Here is a 22,678-nt window from a genome sequence, read left to right on the forward strand (position 1 = left end):
AGGGTTGCGCAGACTTTGAACCCTGGCTGGTCCCATAACTGTACAGAAGTAGGATTTAGCCAATTCTAAACTGCGTTCCAGTTCCAGTCAGCGGTCTGGACGTGTGTTTACTTGCTTCTGGGAAGTGGGCGCATTAGCACCCGGAACTTATCACAGGGAGTGAATCCCGCCTGGGAACTGGGCACCCAGGTAGAGCAAAGCCCACCTTTAAAAGCTGACCTCACTGGCACCAGGTACTCTAGAGGTTGCTTAAAGCCAATCATCTTAGATCACGTGTTCTTTCAGAGATGTATTGAGGTCATCCTTATTTGCAGCCTGGAAACTCACTCCCATCTTGATTTATGATCTTGTTGTAGGGACAGATGAGGCAAGGCACCTAAGATAGCAGGAGACAGTTTTATTTGACTGCAGCCAGGTTCAGAGGGCACAGCTTTTGCTGTAATCAATCAATACCCTGTACCCCGAGGTCAGTAGTTCCAGAATTTTATACCCACTATATAAGGGGAGGGACTCAGAAGTTCACAGTCTGCAGAAGTTCACATAAAAGCAGTTTTTTTTTCTTTTATTGTTCTGGGCAAGTTAACCCTTCAAGGACAACGCCTGAGACAGGGAGAGCTTCTTCTCCCCTTTTATTCCTCCTCCTGCAGAGCCCAATTGGTAACTTCTCTTACCTTAAAATGTAGACATCTCTGTGAAGCCCAGCTCAAGGCCAAGGCCTTGTTTGCACATTGCTACAAACTACTATACTTGATACGTTTGTGAAAAACTAGTAATGGGGTGTCCAGCAGTGGAGTGCTGATATCTTCACTGCCAGTGGCCAAGTAAAACAGAACAACAGGAAAATAGGAAGTTTATCTACATTAAACTCTTTTGCTGACAGTCCCCAAATCAGCCATGTTGAAGATTTCTGGAGAAGCCCAGTTAAGACTTTTCTGTAGAGAAAGGGGGTGCCACTACAATCTCACGGATGTACACATATGCCAAAACTCAGCAAATTGTACACTTTAAATACTTGCAACTTATTTTGTCAGTTATGTCTCAAAACTGTCACCAAAATCAGAAAGTAATCCTATTCCAAAGGAGAATTTAAAGTATAAAATTTAATTGTTTCACTTCAAGTTGATGTTTACCTGTCTGAATGCTTCCATACCAGGAAGTGCTACACCTAGGACACTGAGCTCATGAACAACACTGTTATTTAACGTATACTTTTTTTTTTTTCCTTTCAGTACTACCAGGGAATGAACTCAGGGGCACTTAAACACTGAGTCACATCCCCAGCCCGTTTTTGTATTTTATTTGGAGACAGGGTCTCAATGAATTGCTTAGCACCCTGCTAAATTGCTGAGACTGGCTTTGAATTCTCAATTCTCAATTCTCCTGCCTCCACCTCCCAAGTCAATGGGATTACAGGTGTGTGCCACTGGGCTGTCCCTAACTTATACTTCTTATGGTATAAGCATTAGAACCACACAGGTCGGTGTTGTATTTTTGGTTAGAACATTTGAGAATAATATGGTTTTGAGAGTCTGGATTTCTTAGAACAAGTTCCCCCCCCCCCTCTTTTTTTAAACATTGGGCTGAAAAAATCCTAGGCTTAAAAAAAAAAGAGAAAACCTAATTTCTTTAAATGGAAGATTGTTTCTATCTTATGTTAACTGTATACCTGTTTTTTCAAATTAGAATTTAGCCTCATTTCCCCAGAAATATATCTGCATATTGCATTTTATTTTATTATTTTTTAAAATATTTACATTTTATTATGACTTTTTTTTTTTTCCCAGCGGACACAACATCTTTATTTGTACATGGTACTGAGGATCGAACCCAGGGCCGCACACATGCCAGGCGAGCGTGCTACCGCTTGAGCCACATCCCCAGCCCATGCATAATGCATTTTAAACTACAGTAAATTCCCTTTCACATAGTCAAAAATGACTGCCTCTTGCTTAACATACCTGGCAAAGACTTTTGAATAGAAATTTTGCAAAAGAAACAATAACCTATTATGAAAATTGTTGTGCTAAAATACATGTCACAATTCAGCATTACAAATACTTTATAAAACAATCATGGACTATGAAATAGGGGAAAAAAAGTTTTAACTCATGTCCAGTTTGTACAAATGAATTTCTAACAATAAATGGCCTTAGCATATTTAAAAACTCATAAGCCACTCTCATTCATACATTCAAGTATAAACTCTGCAGTAGGCACTTTGCTGGATATACAAAGCTGAAGGAAAACAAACAACTGTGTTTGGGACACTTTAATCCCTGATGGAGGAATAAGGATTAAGGGTCAACCTGGATATGGCTACAACTCAAGAGAGCTGGAAAGAGTTTATGGAACTAGAGGCACAGTGGGTAGTGTTGAATACCAACCGATTCTCCATCCAAAAGGCATGCTAAACTACTGGCTTCATCCAGTGAGTGGAGTCCCTGATCTGCATAATGATTTAGTAAGAAACAAGAATATTTCTGGAATTCAGATGGTGACTTCATATTGCCAGTTCCCTAGATCATGGATACTTCAGGACTAAACTCTACAAAGATACTAAGTAAAAACAACAACAAAAAATCTGTTCCCAGCTCCTCCAAAAACGCCTGCTGCTATCACTCATTGCCAGAACTACATGAAGTGAATTGAAGCTAGGTCTGAGACCTGTAAAGAAGTGAAGGCAGGTACATGGGACCCACAGCATCTCTTAAGCTGAATGATATTCAATAAACACAGTTCTCACTTCCTGCTCTTCTCTCATTCTCTTCCTACTTGTTGTTCTTTTGTCCCTTGTACACTGAGTTGCCAGTTGCTCTGTCAACCTGCTAATGCCACTTTCTTAGTATTTCTTAAATCTGCACATTTTCACCTCTGGTAAAAAACTGAAAATTGCACGTCATTGTACCTAGAAAATTGTCATGCCTATGCACAGTAGGACACATAAAGATGTACAGAGTAGTGTTAATGGTGACAGTAAGAAAGGAGCAACCATATAAAATTCATTAATAGAAAAATATATGATTTTGGTTCATGTAATATTTTATACCAGTGGTTTTCAAAACTTTTAGTGTGATCCCTTTAGACTTAATAATTATGGTATATATCAGAAATTAAAAAACTTTTTTGAAAATTTAAGTCATTTCAAAGGGAATTCATTAGGTGGCATTTTTATATTAAATAACTATTTCCTAAATAAAAAATAATTTAGTAAAAAGAATGGCATTGTTTTACATTTTAAAATGTCAAATCTGCCTTTGCTTATTGTCTTTAGTCACTATTCAGTCTATTCTGCATTTGGATCGAAATGATACTAATAACAGCAGCTTACATTAATTAATCATTTAGTTTCTGTATTTATCTCATTTTATCCTTCTGAAAGCCCAATTAGGCAGGATTTGTTACGATTATTCCAATTATAAAAATGAGGCAAGACCTATATAAGGAAGGGAAGTAACTTTTACAAACATGTAACTGGTCACATATAATAAGGATTCCAATCTAGATGTTTATACCTAACATGCTATGCTAAACTTGATTGTAAAGTATCACACAATTGGTTTTTCAACAATCAATTGATGATAGAGTCAATTAACATCTAAAAGTCATTGGAGACTAAATCTATATAACTAACTGAATTCAACTTAGTACGTATGAAATGATGTACTTAGTGAGTGTTATGGACTGTGTCCCTAAAAATTCATATTATGAAGTCCTAACTCTCAGTAGCTCAGCATATGAATGTATTTGGATATAGGTCTTTAAAGAGTTAACTAAGGAAAAATGGTCATTAGGATGGACCTTAATTCAATGACTGATGTCCTTATAAGAGGAGGAAATTTGGACATAGACAAACACAGAGGGAAAACAAGGTAGAGACATTATGAAGCCAGCCATCTACAAGAAGAGAGGTCTCAGAAGAAACCAACCCTGTCTACAACCTGATCTTGGACTTTCTAGCCCACAGAACTATGGAGAAAATATATGTCTACTGTTTAAGCCACTCTTTCTATAGTACTTTGCTATGGCTGTCCTAGCAAACTTTATTTAATAAAATATTCTCCTCTTATTTGTTGGGGGATATATTCCAAGATTCCTGATGGATACCTAAAACATATAGTACCAAACCCTATGCATACTATGTTTTATCCTATACATGCATACTTCTGATAAACTTGAATTTATAAATTAGGCACAATAAGAGATCAACAATAATAAAATAGAAAAATTGAAACAATGTACTGTATAGTAAAAGTCATGTGTATAGTCTCTTTCAAAATATCTTATTGTTCTGTTTTCACCATTCTTTTTGTGATGTGAGACAATACAATGATTATGTGATGAGATCAAGTGAGATGATGCAGCACTGTGCTGTGTAGAGGTAAGCTACCATTGGTCTTCTGACAATGTGTCAGAAAGAAGATCCTGGATCACTGAGCCATGAAAAAATGGGTAATGTATGCAGTGTGGATATGCTGGACAAAGGGAAGATCATGTCCCGACCAGGATGGAGAAGGACAGCATGAGACTTCATCATGCTACTCAGAAGGGCATATGACTGGGGATAAAGTTGTAGCTCAGTGGTGGAGAACTTGCCTAGTATACATGAAGCCCTGGGTTCAATCCTCAGCACCACATAAAAATGGATAAATAAAATACAGATATTATGTCCATCTATAACTTAAAAAAATTTTAAAAAGGGCATGCAAGTTAAAATTTATAAACTATTTCCAGAATTTTCCATTTAACATTTTTAGACCACAATTGCCTACAGGTAAATGAAACCACAGAACATAAAACTGCAAATAATGAAGGAATACTATATAGTAAGGGAATCTGCCAAAGTTCCATTGATCACTGGTACACTCATCTACATGCTGTATGGACCAACACAAATGGAACCACAAGACACTAGTTTTCAAATATTTTTATTTTGAATACATATACTTAATGTCAGATGAACCAGTATCTTTGGGGGTCCTTTAGTCACACGACCATTCTATAATTTTAAAATGAAACCTTTACTTACAGAGATAAATAACTACTATCAAAATTTTATATTGGCTTTTAAGTAAACCTTTAATTTTTAATACATCATTTTATAATGAGACATCATTAACATTTTAATATAATTTCAATATAATACTGAGTAATTATCTTTGGAATTTATCTTTTCCATTATTTTCCTTACTAAATGAGATTAAAATCTCTTAGTAAAAGATTTACACTTTAATTAACACTAGTGTTTATAACGGTAAAGACACTACACTTTAGAAATAAATATTAGTTAAGAGAAAATTTAGATTAAATCACTAAATAAACATATTTTAAATGCTCATAAAATTATTTTGAATTATAAACAAATAGGTAGGCATAGTTAACTTAGGACTGAAAAAAGTAAAAAAGACAATTTTGATATCTCTTACCTGAGATTCTAAATCAAAGTATTAAGAATGATAAACCATAAAAAATGGTACAATTTTAAAGCTTAGAAGTATACAGAATATCAATAAAGACCATAAAAGTATTTGATATTTAATTACGTCTCAACCTTTATTACTTAATAAACAGTTCTGTATACGGCTTTCAATTACTTTTTATTAACTGCTTCCAAAAACCGTAACAGGTGCAGGAATAGATTAATAATATCCATGTAGAGGCTGATGGCAGCTAATACATACTCTTCAGGTGACAGTTTATGCATCAGTGAGTGTGTGTCATAGATGATGAATCCACAGAAAAGAAGGGCTCCTACAGCAGCCAAGACCAACTCCACTGTCTCACTATAAAAAAAAATCTATAGGCAAGAGATTAAAGAAATATATTTGAGAATGGTAGTAACAGTACTTTAGTTACTTCTTCTAATGATCTATTATTAATACATATTATGTTATACAATTTCAAATACAAATGTTAAAAGCAGAAAGAGGCAAGGCAAGTCGAGCTTGCTTCTGTATGATGGAAAGATGGATGTATGAATGAATATCTGTTCATTCTTCCTTTCAATTAAATTACCGACTATGAATAGCAGCATTCTAAATACAAGTTATTTTAATATGTATTTCTTTTTCAGAATTAAATGTGCTACTTGGAGGTTGTTAGTTATTAAGTGAGAGCCTTTTTCTATGTAATTTAACTCATTTACCCATTCATAATATAACATAAGGCCTTGATTATTAAATGAGATTATTCCATAATCATTCTATATACAAATGTTCCAGATAATTACAACTAAGTGTCATCTAAGAGTAACTCCTCCAATTTTTTGAGGTTATTTCTATTGTCATTGACAGAATTATGTTTCAGGTTAACTATTCTAAAAACAACTTACCTTCAAGAATCCTGCCAAGCATAAAATCCACAAAACAGCAAAAAGCCTATAAAAAGAAAGTTTTAATAATTTAGAGTTCCTTGAAAAAAAAAACAAAAACTGTAAACCCATTCCACATTTTTTTCTTTATTTATTTTTGGTACCAGGGATTGAACCTGGGGTGCTCAACCACTGAGCCACATCCCCAGCCCTTTGTTATATTTTATTTTTATTTTATATTTTATTTATTATATTTTATTTTGAGACAGGGTCTTGCTAAGTTGCTTAGGGCCTTGTTAAGTTACTGAGGCTGGCTTTGAACTCTAGCTCCTCCTGTCTCATCCTCCCAAGCAGCTGGGATTACAGGTGTGTGCCATGATGCCTGGCTCCATTCCACATTTTCTGAAATTCATACAGATTTGTGAAAAGAAATTAAAGCATAGGAATTCATAAATAACAAATGAAAATAATACCCATTTTATTTTTTAAAAACTGTTATTGAAAGTATAGCTATCCAACAATTTTATGATATACAAAACTAGTTAAGAGTATTATTTTTCAAGTTTTCAATTTTAGCACAAGGAAAATATTGACATAGGCAGGAACCATTAGAAGTATTTTCATTGAGATTTATAAAAAGTTTTAGTTTATTCATATACACAAATAATAATAAAGATAATTGCATTTTAAAACCAAATAATAATAGCAAGTTATTCTGTGAACATGCATACATATTAAAGTTCACAATGTACTTTTTATTTTATTTTTATGTATTAGGGAACATAACTTATACAGACAAATCTGCCTCTTCTATAACTTTATGAGTTATCGTTCACATTATATACATAAAATATGTGACAAAGAACATCTAAGAAGTCTATCTTTTGGTATCAATATGTTGCTTCAGGCATAAGAAATTACACAAGCCTCCCTCCTTAAATAAAACCAGGAAAAATATAAGAAACAAGAGATTTCACACAATGAACAACAACCAGCACAGGACAATCATTCCATAGGAATAAAAATTAGGGAAACAGAAATTTATAATTGTCCCAGCTAGAGAATTTTTAGGTCACAATGTCAGGTCAGGAACCCTATGGAACCTTTTAGTCTTCTCAAGTTGAAGAGACAAGAAATTAGAGGTTTGGGTGGTCAAGGTGGCTAGAATATGCCAAAAAAAAAAAAAAAAACAGGGACCAAAGAGCTGTACCGAAAGAAAGAGTAATCTCTGGTGATATGTATTGTAAGGTTCCACTAGAATCTTTAGCTGGATACTGATCAATACATGCATGTGAAGACTGGACCAAAGCTGTGGAAAAATGCACCAAAGAGAGGCAGGAAGAACAATCCTTCGAGCTCACATAGGGGTAGGATAGTTTGTATTCATATCAAGCAGGGTACAAAGATCTCCTAAATCATAGGGGATTGAATACTCCTCAGAAATGTACTATGTTGGAAATGGGCCAAATTATTTCTAAAACTAAAAGCTGTTTTCTGTCTAACAGAGTCTCAGGAGATTCAGACAGTTTCCAAGGAATTTAACTTTGTTCTACATCCTGCAAGACAAAATATTTAAGGTGATACAAAAAAAGTTGCCACATGTAGTTCTAAGATTCAATTCCTTTTGTGACAAGATTCTATAGGATAATAAGTGACCATAAATAAATAAAAATGATGTTGCAAAACCCATTATAGTTCTAAGTCAATATATAAAGCACTGTTACCATTATCTGCTGCTACCATATATTCACACATTTCAAATATACTTCTTTAGTCCCTACTAACTCCCATAAACAGGTAGGGATGAATAGCCTATACACCTTTTTGAATAAAATCTTTTTGCTCAATCTTTGTATCCCCTTTTGGCACTTAGCCTCCACAACCATTTTTTTAAGTTTTTTAAAAATGTATTTCTTGGGCTGGGGTGGTGGCTTAGCAGTAGAGCGCTCGCCTAGCACATGCGAGACGCTGGGTTCGATCCTCAGCACCACATAAAAATAAATATAAGGTACTGTGTCCAACTACAACTAAAAAAAATTAAAAAATATATATATATATATTTCTTAGCTGGGTGCAGTGGTACATGCCTATAATACCAGCAGCTCAGGAGGCTGAGGCAGGAGGATCCTGAGTTCAAAGCTAGCCTCAGCAAAAGTGAGACCCTAAACAACTCAATGAGACCCTGTCTCTAAATAAAATACAAAATAGGGCTGGGGATGTAGCTCAGTGGTCACGTGCCTCTGAGTTAAATCCATGGTACCAAAAATAAATAAATAAATAAATAAATAAAATATTTCTTAGTTGTAGATGGACAAAATACCTTTATTTTTTCTTTATTTATTTTTATGTGGTGCTGAGGATTAAAACAAGTACCTCATCTGCACCAGGCAAGCACTCCACCACTGAGCCACAACTGCAGCCCCCCTCCACAACCATTTTGATTTTGATACTTCGCAAAAATTAGTGCCATTAAATTTTGTCTAAAATGCAATAAAATGCCACTCCAAAAATATGGTCAATATTATGATTTTTCTAGATAATTATTACATAGCAATATCCCATAGTGGATGGCAATAAAAGCACGTCAGTAGAGAATCAGGCTATCCTCAAGCCATAGTAAAGTGTTCAAGTGTTTTAAATATGACACTATTGAACTTGCATTTTGGAATTATCACCTAGTTACTTTATGGAAAATAGACTAGAAATTGGTAAGACTGGAGATAGCAAGGATGGTTACAGTAACACCAGTAAGAAACAACTTTGAAAGGGTTCTTTTCCCAGTATTATAGCAAACAAGGCTATTTAGACCAATTATGACACCATCCTCCATCTCCTCAAAAACTACTGAAGTGATGAATTAAAAAGAAACCAAAAAAAAAAAAGAAAAACTTCTTACAAGTATCAAATAACTGACAAAATGGAAGGGAATTATCAAGTCACAATCTAGATAAAAGTAGAAATCCAAAGAAGTAATCATGGTACCACAGCTGGATTTACCTAAAGTGAATAACCTTAATGTCAGGGCAACCATGTATCAATCACCTCCCCATCCCCACGGAGAGACTATAAGGAAAGTTATCAATGCATAAAGCAAGGAAAAGGCAGTAATTGATATCCAAGCTATCCCTTTACAGATTTCTAGTTCAAATTCACAACACCTGAATGGTTGGGAAAATATTGTGAACCATGAATTTAGTTTTAAGTGGACTCAATCTAGTAATTTTCTAGATGCCAGGTAGCAGGAAACCCAAAATATTATGGAAAAAATGCACCAGCAGTGTAGGGCTTAAAGAAATTCAACATAAATTTTTTAAAATATATTTTTTTAGATGTTGATGAACCTTTATTTTATTCATTTATTTATATGTGGTGCTGAGAATCAAACCCAGTGCCTCCCACATGTTATGCAAGCACTCTACCACTCAGTCACATCCCCAGCCCTCAACATAATTTTTTAAGGACAATTACCTAGTAAAAACCTAACACACAAGAAAATAAAATAGGGGAGGGGAGGGGGATAGTAGGGGATAGGAAAGGTAGCAGAATACAACAGTCACTAATATGGCATTATGTAAAAATGTGGATGTGTAACCGATGTGATTCTGCAATTTGTATTTGGGGTAAAAATGGGAGTTCATAACCCACTTGAATCAAATGTATGAAAGATGATATGTCATGAGCTTTGTAATGTTTTGAACAATCAATAAAAAAAAAAGAAAAGAAAATATAAAAATGATCAGAAATAGCAGCCAGCTGTACACAGACTTCATAAGTGTTTGGTCTTAGACTGATACATGATAATTTTAACATCGGTTGTATCAATAAAGATGCATTTATTATGAAAAAGCTGAAATACAAGGGAAATTGTTTACTAGGAATTCAGGAGAGATACTAGAATGAATTGGAGGGAGAGGTGCAGTTGGGAGATAGGGATGGAAAGAGAACACAGAGCAAAGCTTTCTTCATGTATACCACAAAATATAAATGAAACATCTTCCCAAAAGAAGGAAAAGAAAATATTGTCTCTCCCTAAACCAAACTTGATTCTAATAAAACTACTTAGGCAAATTGCATGACTATACTTTATCCCAACAAGGATTTCTGATAATCTGGTCTACCAGGAAACAAAAGGGAAGAGGAAAGAAAGTTTTGCAAGAGTAGACTTTTGTAAATATTTAGTATTGTTAATAGGAGAAAGAACAGAAAATGGTTGAGTGACTGTGTGGGAACAGGCCACTGTGAGCTGAGAAGTGTCTATACTTCTTACCAGATGAGGGCAACACACTACTATTATTCTAATATAAAGAATCATTACATATATTTATTTGTTTCAGGAAAGATACAAGTTAATCTAGATAGATCAAAAAGGTTTTAAAGTTCTTGGAGACAACTGTTCTGCCTTTGCCAAAGATGTGGATGGTCTTGGTAACATTTATGCCAAAACAAAGACTGAAATAATTTTAGTAAATTCCACACTATTCATATAGCACATAAGTATAGCTTCTCTGGAAAACCAATCTACGTTTTTGTTTCTGTTTTTTTTTTAATTCACTTCCTTTCACTATAAAAGGGAAGAAAATGACTCAAAGCCACTTTCCATTTCATGAATGCTCTGGGAAAATAGGGCCTAGTCCTAGTACTTTATTTACTTAAATTTTAAGGCACAGAAAACTAACAGTATAACACTCTCTCAAAACCACCTATAATATTAAAGACATCTATCTATTATATCCCAAAATATATAACTTACCCTGCTCCAAATTTGCTGAAATCTCTCTTAGATTGTAGAGTATATATGGTTAAACCGAGAAATACTGTAGTAGTCAGTACAAAAGCTTGCAGAATTATATATACATCGTAGAAAGTAACTGTAAAATTAAGAAATTGATTAAAATGTACATAAACATCCTCAATATAAAACTGTTATATTTAAAATAACATTTCATGTTATTTAACAGAAATCTTTCATTTCTCCTATACTACTCACCAATAAAAAAGACTCCTTATTCAGAGATGGACTAGCTAACATTACATAACATTAATAGATAACAACACTAAAAGTAAGTTATTTTAATATTTCCTTTATGTTGAGAAGCTTCAATTCTACTTATTTTGGTATTTCTTAGCATTTTAATATTCTAATTCTTTTTCAAAAGGTAAACCAAAAATATAAATTCAACAAAAATGATATTAAAAATAGTAATGTCAAAATAGGAAGAGAGAAATATATAAACCATAAAGATTAACAATTTGCCATTATTGAGAGTAATAGTTAATGCCGAACTTTTTTGGTACCCAACGCTAACCATTTAAAAATAATCAGAATTGTTATTAACTCACTGAAATATTTTACTTGAAGCATTACACAGAGTACATTTGTGTAATGAAACAAATTTGACATTTGGCCTCTGAATTCACTTAATACAAAATATACAAACAGAAATTACTGCTGTTTCTTGTAGTATCACTTAGTGAATAAAACATGAAGGTACAGCAGTAGACGTGGTTCAATGCAGGCAATTCTTAGGAAGCTAAACTCGTGATGAAAAGCACACAGCTCAAAACAAATGTTCTCAATTCTTCTGAATTTCTTTTAAATTAGGGAAAAGATCAGCCATGGTTGTCTTATTTTTTTTATAAATATGTAAACAGAAATGAAATATTGTTCTTCATTCCTTTAGTTTTCCTTAAACTTTTCCACTTCCTCTAAGCTCTGCTGAACTATGTAAAGTATAAACATTTGATTTTTGCTTATATCTTAGGCAATATTTATCTTATGCCATGTTTTTAAAATACAACATTCCATGCTATTAAACTTTAACCCCAAGTTTTTTTTTACCTGAAAGATTTATCCACATTATAAAAGGTTACTATAACAAAAAGAAGCACAATTATGACTTACCCACAACTGCCACAGTCAGAGCTTCCAACAGTGTCTAAGAAAAAGAAAGTGAAATTAAAAAATGCATGTAAAATATATACCACTTCATGTATATTTTCTAATTTCTAGTAGGTCAATGGGATTCTGTGTGCATGATCTCATTTTTGCTTCAGAGCAGTCTGGTGAAGTATGTGAGACAGTTATCAAGCCCACCATAATGAAAATTATGTGAGAATATTTAAACTCTAAATATGGTTCCATGACCCTCTAAGCCCTAATCAAATTTTTCATATCTGTAATAGTGGAAATAATACAGGAAATTCTGTTTTTCTTACTAAGATAATGAAATATAAATGATACTGCAAATCATATGTTTTATAAAAACCTCAGTATCTAACAAATACAAACATAAAGATAAAATATTTAGGTAGTACTTCGGTGTGTAAGTCTTAAAACTGTCTCTCTCTTCCCTAGTAACATAATTTTTACATGGACACCTGGCTGTTCAGATTTAACATTACATTTTCAGTCTCCCTTGTTGCTAGGCCTGGTTATATAACTATACTGTAGCCAATTTAAGGTGAGTAGAGAAGGATACATTTTCCAGATTGTGCTCTAAAAGAACATAACTTGCTCTTCCCTCTTTTTCTTTTCTTTTTCCTTCCTTCTTTCCTTCTTTTTCTTTTCTTTTGTAACTGACACTATGTGGATATGGTGGTGAGCTGTCTTATACCATGCAATATGTTAGGAATGCATAAACTGGAACAGGAACCTGGGAGTTGTTAAATAGTCAAAATAGTCATTCAAATTTTTATATAAAAGAGAAACAAACTAAGTTGTTATTATTTTTAACTTGTTATTTTTAACTTTTTTAAAAACATTTTTAGTTGTAAATGGACACAATACTTTTATTTTATTTATGGTGCTAAGGATGGAACCCAGCGCCCCAGGCATGTGAGGCAAGCTGAGCCACAACCCCAGTCCTAACCTGTTATTCTGACATTGTTTAAGCCATGTAACAAGAAGCTGAATCCATATTTAAATAAAAATTGGAGGATATTGAGCCTTGTCCTCTAGCCTCTCTTTCCGCTTAATTATATTTATATTATTTTTACTTTGTCTTACATTCTTACTCTAGATAGACTTGTTATCAACCATCGGGTCAACCACATTGCAAAGGCAAAGCCCAAAGTAACAGGAGTGGCTGTATAATCATACTTATGGTAGAAGGATTCCCTGTACTTCATCCTACCTGAAATCAACAAATTATCAGAATCAGAGCAAAAATGGTATTTAAAATTGTACATAGATACGGAGGCAATGAAGCTGCTGCCATATTTTAATGTTGTTGGTATTGCCAGGGAAATGGTGGCAAAGATGATAAAAACATTTTTTTCCTAGGCAATATAATTGTATCACATTCTTGATATTTGTGACATGATTTTAGGAAAGAAATCCCACACCATATTCAAATATATGAAGGAGATAGAATAATATAAATACTAGTAGTAAAGATAAAACTAGAAAGATATAATGTCACCCCAAAATAACACCCTCCTTTAAAACACACACACACACACACACACACACAGATTTTATAGGACAGGGTAAGATTTGCTTCTTTCTTATTTTGGTGCAACAAGACAGAAACAAAATTGAACAAACAAAAGACCAAAAATCTAGTAGACAGAGGTCACTGAATAATCTGAAGAGATGTATTTTACATATTTCCTTATCAGTGAAACCACTTCTAGTTATGGGCATGTCAAACAGGTTTGGCAATAAGTGAACATTTTTCTTATAAGCATTTGGCTGATGATTTTCAAGTGAGGACTCTCCACTGGGCAAAAACTTGCCTGTGACTTCTTTCTTCATAGAAATCAGTCCTTGTTAAAAGAAACTGTGAAAAGGAAATCCATATGATCCCATTTTTTGGTGCCTCTTTCATCTGTCCTAGCACATAGCTAACTGGGCCAGAAGCTAGAATCTGGCCCATGGACTAGCAATCCAGAATTGTCTAACAATCTACAATGGGACCTGTACCAAAACTAACTATGCCCATCAGGTTCTTTCTCACTCAGGAAACCAAATTCTAGATAATGAAGCAATGGCAGCAGGAGCTAAAGCTGAAAGGTAACTGAACTATGTGTGGGCCAACGATGGTCATGTTAAAATGAAAGACAAAAAAAGAAAACAATGTTTAAGGACAGTTGTGAGAGAGCTGTGACAGGACAAGGGGAAAGGGACCACAAACTGGTACCACTGAATTCCCTACAATAGCATAATTTCTAGAACCTTTCTCTAGTTCCTCTTGTTAAGATCTGATGGGTTTGGATTGGTTCTTAGACTCTTATATTCTTAAAATAAACTCATAGTATCTGAGATAACTTGCATTTGGACTGATAACTTTACAAACAGAAGAGCTTAAAATTTAAATTAATAACCTCTCTTATAATTGAAATTTCCAAAGTCATGAGCTTTTTCTTCTTATATTAACCCAAATTCATTATCAGAAATCACAACTTTTTTTAGTTCGAAGCACTTTAATCTGATCCATAGCTTTTTCACTATTACTTGAGACTTGTCCTCAAGTCTCTTTTTCTCCTTAATTACATTACCTCTACTTTGTCTTAAAAAGTAGACTCACTCTACCTAGATTTTATCCACTTGATAGACCACATCACAAAGGCAAAGTGAGAATTAATAGCAGTGGCTGTTATTTACTACAAATATTCTTATTTTTAGTTTTGGAATGTTTTGAAGTAAATTTTCAAGTTAGAAACCAAAATCATACTGGCGATGAGAAGAAACAAAATAATGTAAAAATATGTTGAGTTTTACCAATCTTACTCAAACTCAAGAGATTTTATAGGCAGTATGGCCATAGCATTACGAATATCCCAGATCTGTCTACAGGTGACAAATGGGGTTTTAATTTCTACCTCTATTTCAACAAACACGACTTGAAGTTAGGTTCTCCTATCTATGAATTTTAAACAAGTTGGTAAAGCACATCATTTGAGGACAATGGTCTTTTAAAAGAATAGAGCAACAATAAAAAGTGACACTGGGGACTGGGACTTTGACTCAGTGGTACAGCGCTCGCCTGGCATGCGTGAGTCACTGAGTTCGATCCTCAGCACCACATAAAAATAAAATAAAGGTACTGGATCTACCTACAACTAAAAAAAGAAAAAGTGATACTGATCAGCTAAAAATAAAGAATTTGATTTAATTTCTATAAAATTAAGGTTCTAATAATAAATACTCCCCCAATCATAAAATATAAAGGTAGAAAGTATCACAGGGATTCTGTTAATATTTTCATTTTATATTTGAGACAAATGAGGTACAGAAAGGTTAAATGCCTTGCCACATGTCACATTAACAGGTAGTTACAAAGCTAGGTCATCTGGTTCCGATTTTTTTTTTTTAATATTTATTTTTTAGTTGAAGTTGGACACAATACCTTTATTTTATTTATTTATTTTTACGTGGCACTGAGGATCGAATCCAGGGCCTCAAATGTGCTAGGCAAGCACTCTACTACTAAGTCACAACCCCAGCCCCTGATTTGGTATTTTTTCCATCTTATCCTAGCTAAAAACAACAGCAACAACAACAACAACAACAAAAAACCCCACAAATTTTGACAGTGACAAGTGTTTAAAATTCTAAAATCCTACAAAATTACAAGTGATTTCTTATACTACCCTAATTAAAATAAAACTCCATTTTGTTCTGTCATTGTTATGTCTGTTTTTGCATCCAATTAAGTAAATATTTTGAAAACCCTTATTGTTAAAGAAGCAAACATCACCAAAGTACTCACAAATCCAAAAAGCAGGTACAGGTTAAGAGGATGTTTATGTCTGTTTAAGGTCAATGCAAAAATCAAACCCAGAGATCCAAGGGCAAACACCAAAATCAAGGCAGGACTGAAAGACATAATATTACAAAAAGTTTCAAGTTTAAAAAGACCATAAATAGTGTTAGCCAATTTAATAAAATTTATCTGTATATTTTGTCAAAAACAAAACTAATTTTATAGGCGTTTACAGAAAAGAATTGAATTGTGTTTGTATATATCCTTTTGATCATATGTAATGTCTGAAAATGATTTATCCTATTACTTTACCTTTCATGTACAAATGTCCGTATAGACTCAAAAGATAAGAACACTGTAGAGGTCACCGTAGTTAAGAGAACTTGCAGAGAAAGTATGGTGTAGACTTTTCTGAGGAAAGCTAAAAGAGAAAAATATTACACGTGATTATTTTCTTAAGGATTTATAGAGAACTATAAGACCAAATTTCTTTAGAAAAATTGTTTTTACATGCATTCTTTCTTAAATCTTAGAGTTATCACTAACTAAAACTAGTAAAAAAGGAAAAGCCTCCAAAGTAATTAAAAACCCAAAGGGTATATATAATCCTCCCAAAAAATATGAGCTTAAAAAATTAAATTAACTGGCCAGATTGTGTTTTCATCAAAACAAAAGGAAAATGCCAAATACCTATTTGTACACAATAGCATACAAAAAAGCAAATGATTAAAAACAGAACAGTTTGACAAAAATGGCTATTTGTCAGCTAATTCTCGTCCACTCCTAGTACTTGTGGACCAGTTCTTAGTTACTCTAAAGTAATGGTCTATGTTACTGTTGAATATAATCTGAGAATGCCTAAAAAATGGTTTAAAAAACATGTACTACAAAGCTGAGATACAATACCAATCCTCCTCAAACTCTTCCAAAAAATTGAGGAGAAAACACTTCAAACTCATTCTGTGAGACCAGCATTACTCTGATATCAAAGCCAAAGGTACTACAAGAAAACTATAAAGCAATATGCTTGATAAATATTAATGCAAAAATCCTCAACACAACACTAGCAAACAGGATTCATGAGTACATTAAATGGACTATATGTCATGACCAAATGGGATTTATTCCTGAGATGTTCAATATATGAAAATCTACTGATGTGGTTACAGAATGATGGGGTGGAAGGGAAACATGATCAACTTAATTTATGCAGAAAAAGCATATGGCAAAAGTTCTACATCCTTTCATGTTGTAAGTACTCAATAAACCAAGTCTTGAAAAACTACCTTTTCACAATAAAGGCCACAGATGAAAAGCCCACGCTAACATCACACATGGTGAAAAACTGCATGTTCTTCCTCTAAGACAGGAATAAGTCAAGGGTGCCTATTTTTGCCACTTCTATTCAACATAGCACTGAAAGTCCCAACCAAAGCAACTGGTCAAGGAAAAGAAATAAAGGCATCCAAAATGGAAAGAAAGAAGTACAATTATGTCTGTTCACATTAATATGAATGTGATCTTACATAAATAAAACTCTAAAAATTTCATAACAAATGAATTAAGCAAGTCGTGAGAGAGAATGTTAACTTGCAGAAGTCATTTGCAACTCTCTACACTCACAGGAGAAAGCTGAAAAGGATATTAAGAAAACAATTCTATTTGGAATTGCATTAACAAGAATAAAACATTTAGAGAAAAACCTAACCAAGAAGACAAACATGAAAAGTATAAAACATTCCTGAAAGAAATTACAAAAGACAAAAAATAGAAAGATATCCTATGTTCACAGAAGACTTAATATTAAGATATACTATCCAAAACGGTCTAGAGATTTTATGCAATTCCTATCAAAAATTTCCACAGCGTTGTTTGCAGAAACACAAAATTCATCCTAAAATTCACATGGAATCTCAAGGAATCACAAATAGCAAAAAAATATTTAAGGGTTGGGGTTGTAGCTCAGTGGTAGAGCACTTGTTTCACATGTGTAAGGCACTGGGTTTGATCCTTAGCACCACATAAAAATAAATAAAGATATTGTATCCATCTATAACTAAAAAATTTTTAAAAAATAATATTTAAAAAGAACAAACTTTCTCACACTTCTTGATTTCAAAACTCATTACAAAGCTACAGTAATCAAAAGAGCGTGGCATTGGCATACAGACAGACACATAGACCAATGGAATAAAACCTTGTACATATCAAAAAAATCACTCCATGGAAAAAAGATAAAAGTCTCTTTAATAAATGATGCTGGGAAAATTGGATATACACATGCAAAAAGAATGAAGTTGAACCCTTACTTAACACCACATACAAAAATTACCTAAAGATGGATCAAAGACCTAAATGAAATACCTAACACTATTAAAGTCTTAGAAGAAAACAAGGAAAAAATGTCATGCATTGGGCTTGGCAATATGGTTTCTTAACATAACACCAAAGAATACAGGCAACAAAAGGAAACTTAGATTAAAGGACTAGATTTAAAAAAATCTGTATATCAAAGGGCATAATCAATGGAGTTGAAAGGCAACTCACTGAATGGGTTGCAAATCATATATTTGATAAGGGGTTAATATCTAGACTATGTAAAGAAATTCTAGAATTTAACAACAGAAAACAAATAATCTGATTCAAAAATGGACAACATCTAGTAAATAAGAAGACTAGTTATGACTGGGAAAAATAATTGTGAAAGAGGTATCTGATAAAGGGATATTATTCAAACTAAACAAGAACTCTTAAAACCCAACAATAAGAAAACAACCTTACTAAAATATGGATAAAAGACTTGAATAGACACCTCACTAAAGAAAACAGGTAGCAAATAAACATATAAAAAGATGCTCAATATCATGTTACTAGAGAATTTCAAATTAAAGCAATGAGCTACAACTACACCCCTATTAGAATAGCCAAAATCCAAAATACTGACAACATCAAATTCTGGTGAAGATGAAGAATAAGAACGATCATTCATTGCTAATGGGAATGCAAATTGTGGAATATAATTTGGTGCTTTCTTACAAAACTAAATATACTTTGATTCATGTGACCCAGCAATTGTACACCTTGGTATTTACCCACATGAGCTGAAAACATGTTCACACAAGAACCTGCACATGAATTTTATAAAACAGCTTTATTTATAACTGCTTCAAAACTTAGAACCAGTCAAGATGTCCTTCAGAAGGTGAATCAATAAACTGGTATATCTAAACAATAGAATATTCTTCAGAATAAAAAGGAAATGAGGGCTGAGGTTATAGTTCAGTTGGTAGAGCGCTTGCCTAGCATGTGTGAGGTACTGGGTTCAATCCTCAGCATCACATAAAAATAAAATATAGGTATAGTGTCTATCTACCATAATATATATATATTTAAAAGTAAATGAGCTACTGAGTATGAAAGGTCATGTAGAACCATCTTAAATGGGTATTATAGTAGTAAGTAAAAGAAGACAATCTGATAAAATTACACATTGTATGATTTCAACTATGCTTCCAAAGGATTCTGGAATGTCTTAGCATTATGGAAAAGGCAAAATTATGGAGACATGAAAAGATGAGTGGTTGCCAGAGGTTAGCAGGAGGGAGAGATAAGCAGGCAGAGCACAGAGAATTTTTTAAGGCAGTGAAAACTATCCTGTATGATACCATAATGGCAAACAGATGTCATCATACATTTGTCAGAATCCATAAAACATATAACATCAAGAGCAAACCCTAGAATGAACTATGGACTTTGGCTGATTCTATATCAACTAGATTCATTGACTGTAGCAAATATACCTCCCTGGTGTAGGATGTTGATTCAGGCAAGAGACTTTGTAGGGGAGCAAGGGATATGTAACAAATCTATACCTTCTGCTCAATTTTGCTATGAACCTAAAATTGCTTTAATAAAACCTATTTTCTAAAAACTTAGTCAAAGGACTTGAATAAAATTTCTCCAAGGAATATAGACAAATGGCCCACAAGCATACTTTAAAAATGTTCAATATCACTATCATTGGGGAAATACAAATCAAAATGAAAATGAGTTATCACTCTACAATCATTTGGATGACAATTTTCAATTAAAAAAACATAGAAAATAATATGTATTGGCAAGGATGTGAAGAAATCTGAACCCTTGTATGTTGTTGGTGAGAATGTAAAATGGTATGGCAGTTCCTTAAAAAATTAAAAATACATTTACCATATAAACCAACAATTATATTTCTGGGTGTATATTCAAAATAAAACAGGGTCTCAAGAGATAATTGCACATCTATATTCATAACAGCCTTCACAATGGCAAGAGATAGAATTAATGCAAATACTTCCATCAATGGATGGATAAATAAAATTTGTTATATACATACAATGTAATATTATTCAGCCTAAAAAGTAAGGAAATTCTGACATGTGTTCAACATGGATGCACCTTAAAGATATGCTAATTGAAATAATTCAGTTAACAAAAAGACAATGTGTTTATGATTCCATTCATGAGGTATTTATTTAGGGGGGGATTAAACTCAAGGGCACTCAACCACTGAGCCACATTCCCTGCCCTATTTTTTTTTTTTGTATTTTATTTAGAGACAGGGTCTCACTGAGTTGCTTAGTGCCTGGCTTTTGCAGAGGCTGGCTTTGAACTTGTGATCCTCCTGCTTCAGCCTCCTGAGCTGCTGGGATTACAGGCAGTTGGCCAGAGTGCCTGGCCATATGAGGTATTCAGGGTAGTTAAATTTTATATACAGGAAGTATAATGATGGTGATAGTGATGGTGGTGGTGGTAAGTTCTGGAGATTGGAAGTACAACAATGTGAAAATACTTAATACTATTGAAATGTACACTTAAAAATGGTTAAGACGGTAACTTGGTAATTTTTTTGTTATATTTGTTTTGCCACAATTTAGAAAACAAATTTAATGCTGAGCTCATTTATTAAAATAATTTCAAAACTCAATCCCTGAAATATCAATGCTAAGCATCCAGATTTTTTATAATGTATCAGAGCTATCTTCATAATTCCTTTTCCAGAACCAGCGCCAGCTGCCCAGACAGGCTGAAAATCTGGGCCAGCTTCTAAGATCAAGAGGATGAACTAGGGCGGACAATGAATTCCACTTACATGTCACTGAGCACTTTAAATTCGAAATAATGTCGGCCCACAGGATTCTGTATAACAATCTAAACCTAACATGGGCCTTTAGACTGAGTTAGGAAGTTTCTATTTCCAGCATCTGCCCCAGTAATAGTCAAACATGTTGAATTCTAGGCCTTGAAAAAAGAAAATAGAGCAACAGATAAGGTCTGGACCTGAAGGAGCTTGCAGTCCAGCAAAGCAGACAGACAAGAAAATAAAGACTTTCAACGTGTTTACGCCCCTTAAAGCAAACACATCAAGTAAGTGGCTCCATATGGGTGGACGTCATAAGGCTCACATAGTTAACTGATTTTTATCAAAGTGACCCTTCGTTTCTCTTAATTTAAAGATGCCAAATTGAGGCTGCTGCGGTTTTCGGGCGCCCGCTGCTGCTCCGCGGGCTCCGGCTCTGCTCGGGAGCTCAGCACCCAGCGCCTCCGGGCGACGCTGGGGAACTGAATCCCGGGAGCCCCAGCTCCCAGGGGAGACGCCGGCCTCTGCGGGCCGGCGGGACAGCACCTACCCATTCGGATGTGCACGCTGGCGGAGGCCACGCAGCTGCCATAGTTGAAGTCATCCTCGATTGAGGAGCAAGGGTAGCGGGGGTCAGGGTCGCCCATGGCGACAACACAACCCCTTCACTCCTGGGCGGACCGAGCCAGGGAGACAACAGTGACCACAACGGCCTTCAACCTGCTTCCGGGATGAAGCGATCAGCCAGAACTAGCCGAGCTGCCTCGGTGGGACGAGCCCCGAGCTGGTCGATGACCTCACCTTAAAGATTGCAGTTAGTCTGAAAAAAGGAGACTGCTGCAGGTTCGGATAAGAGAGAAAACGGATAGCACTTCCACCGTCATTTACAGGGAAACTTTTCTCAGTTTTTTCTCAACAAATTTTTAGATTCTCTCTCCAGGAAAGTTGCTAAAAGTGTTAAAAGAGTATAAATACCCATTTCATTCGTTCACTTCAATAATCATACCAGAGAGCTTTTAATTGTATCATTATTAATAATAATCCAACATTTATTGGGCACTTTCTATTAACCATACTTTCTGAGTGAAAAAATGCTTATTCCTGAAAGGCAACAAGAGCCAACTAGAGAACAGTGATGTGGGTAGGTCCTCAAGGAACTATTTGCAAAGACTGAGAGGACAAAGCTTAGTCAGTGTAGGGGACAGATGGCAAAGACTGAGACTGGATAAAGTTCAGATCCCTGACTGCCAATGTACATACAGCACATTGGAATAGGTCATAATCAAAAGCAGGGAAAGGAGGATAGTGTACTACGAGAGAAGATGGTGGCAAATACAGTGGATCAAAATATTCATGATTTTATTGTCATTTCTGTACAAACATGAGGTGTAGACATGCCCAGAATAATACCATCCCAAGTTCCCTTTGATAGGGGACAGACAAATGCAAGTAGTGGGAACATGAGATTAAGAGGAAAAGTCTATAAAATGGGCCTCCTGTGCTGCCCTGAACCCCACATGCTTTCTTTTCCAAGAAGCAATTTAC

At 34.4% G+C, this 22,678-nt stretch overlaps 1 protein-coding gene across 1 annotated transcript; it reads right to left on the reverse strand.

Annotated features, from left to right (window-relative positions):
- Nucleotides 1-4,909: 4,909 nt before the first annotated feature.
- Nucleotides 4,910-21,881, reverse strand: Tmbim4 (transmembrane BAX inhibitor motif containing 4). Its single transcript, XM_046430742.2, has 7 exons — nt 21,684-21,881; nt 16,327-16,435; nt 16,021-16,126; nt 12,210-12,243; nt 11,058-11,175; nt 6,329-6,374; nt 4,910-5,794 (listed from the first exon to the last, which is right to left on the reverse strand). Exons 1-7 carry the CDS (start codon nt 21,778-21,780, stop codon nt 5,588-5,590), a joined length of 717 nt encoding a protein of 238 aa, XP_046286698.1. The 5' UTR covers nt 21,781-21,881; the 3' UTR covers nt 4,910-5,587.
- Between the last annotated feature and the right edge of the window lie 797 nt (nt 21,882-22,678).

Source organism: Marmota monax, unplaced genomic scaffold, assembly GCF_021218885.2.
Source record: "Marmota monax isolate L192 unplaced genomic scaffold, Marmota_monax_Labrador192_F-V1.1 WCK01_AAM20220418_F8-fsc00056, whole genome shotgun sequence".
NCBI lineage: Eukaryota > Metazoa > Chordata > Mammalia > Rodentia > Sciuridae > Marmota > Marmota monax.

Coding starts and splice junctions, on each gene's coding strand:
- Tmbim4 (XM_046430742.2), bottom strand. CDS start 21,780: ATGGGCGACCCTGACCCCCGCTACCCTTGCTCCTCAATCGAGGATGAC. Junction 11,176..12,209: donor TCTGACTGTGGCAGTTGTGG/GTAAGTCATAAT, acceptor TTAATTTTACAG/TTACTTTCTACGATGTATAT. Junction 6,375..11,057: donor TTCAGCAAATTTGGAGCAGG/GTAAGTTATATA, acceptor TTCTTTTTATAG/GCTTTTTGCTGTTTTGTGGA.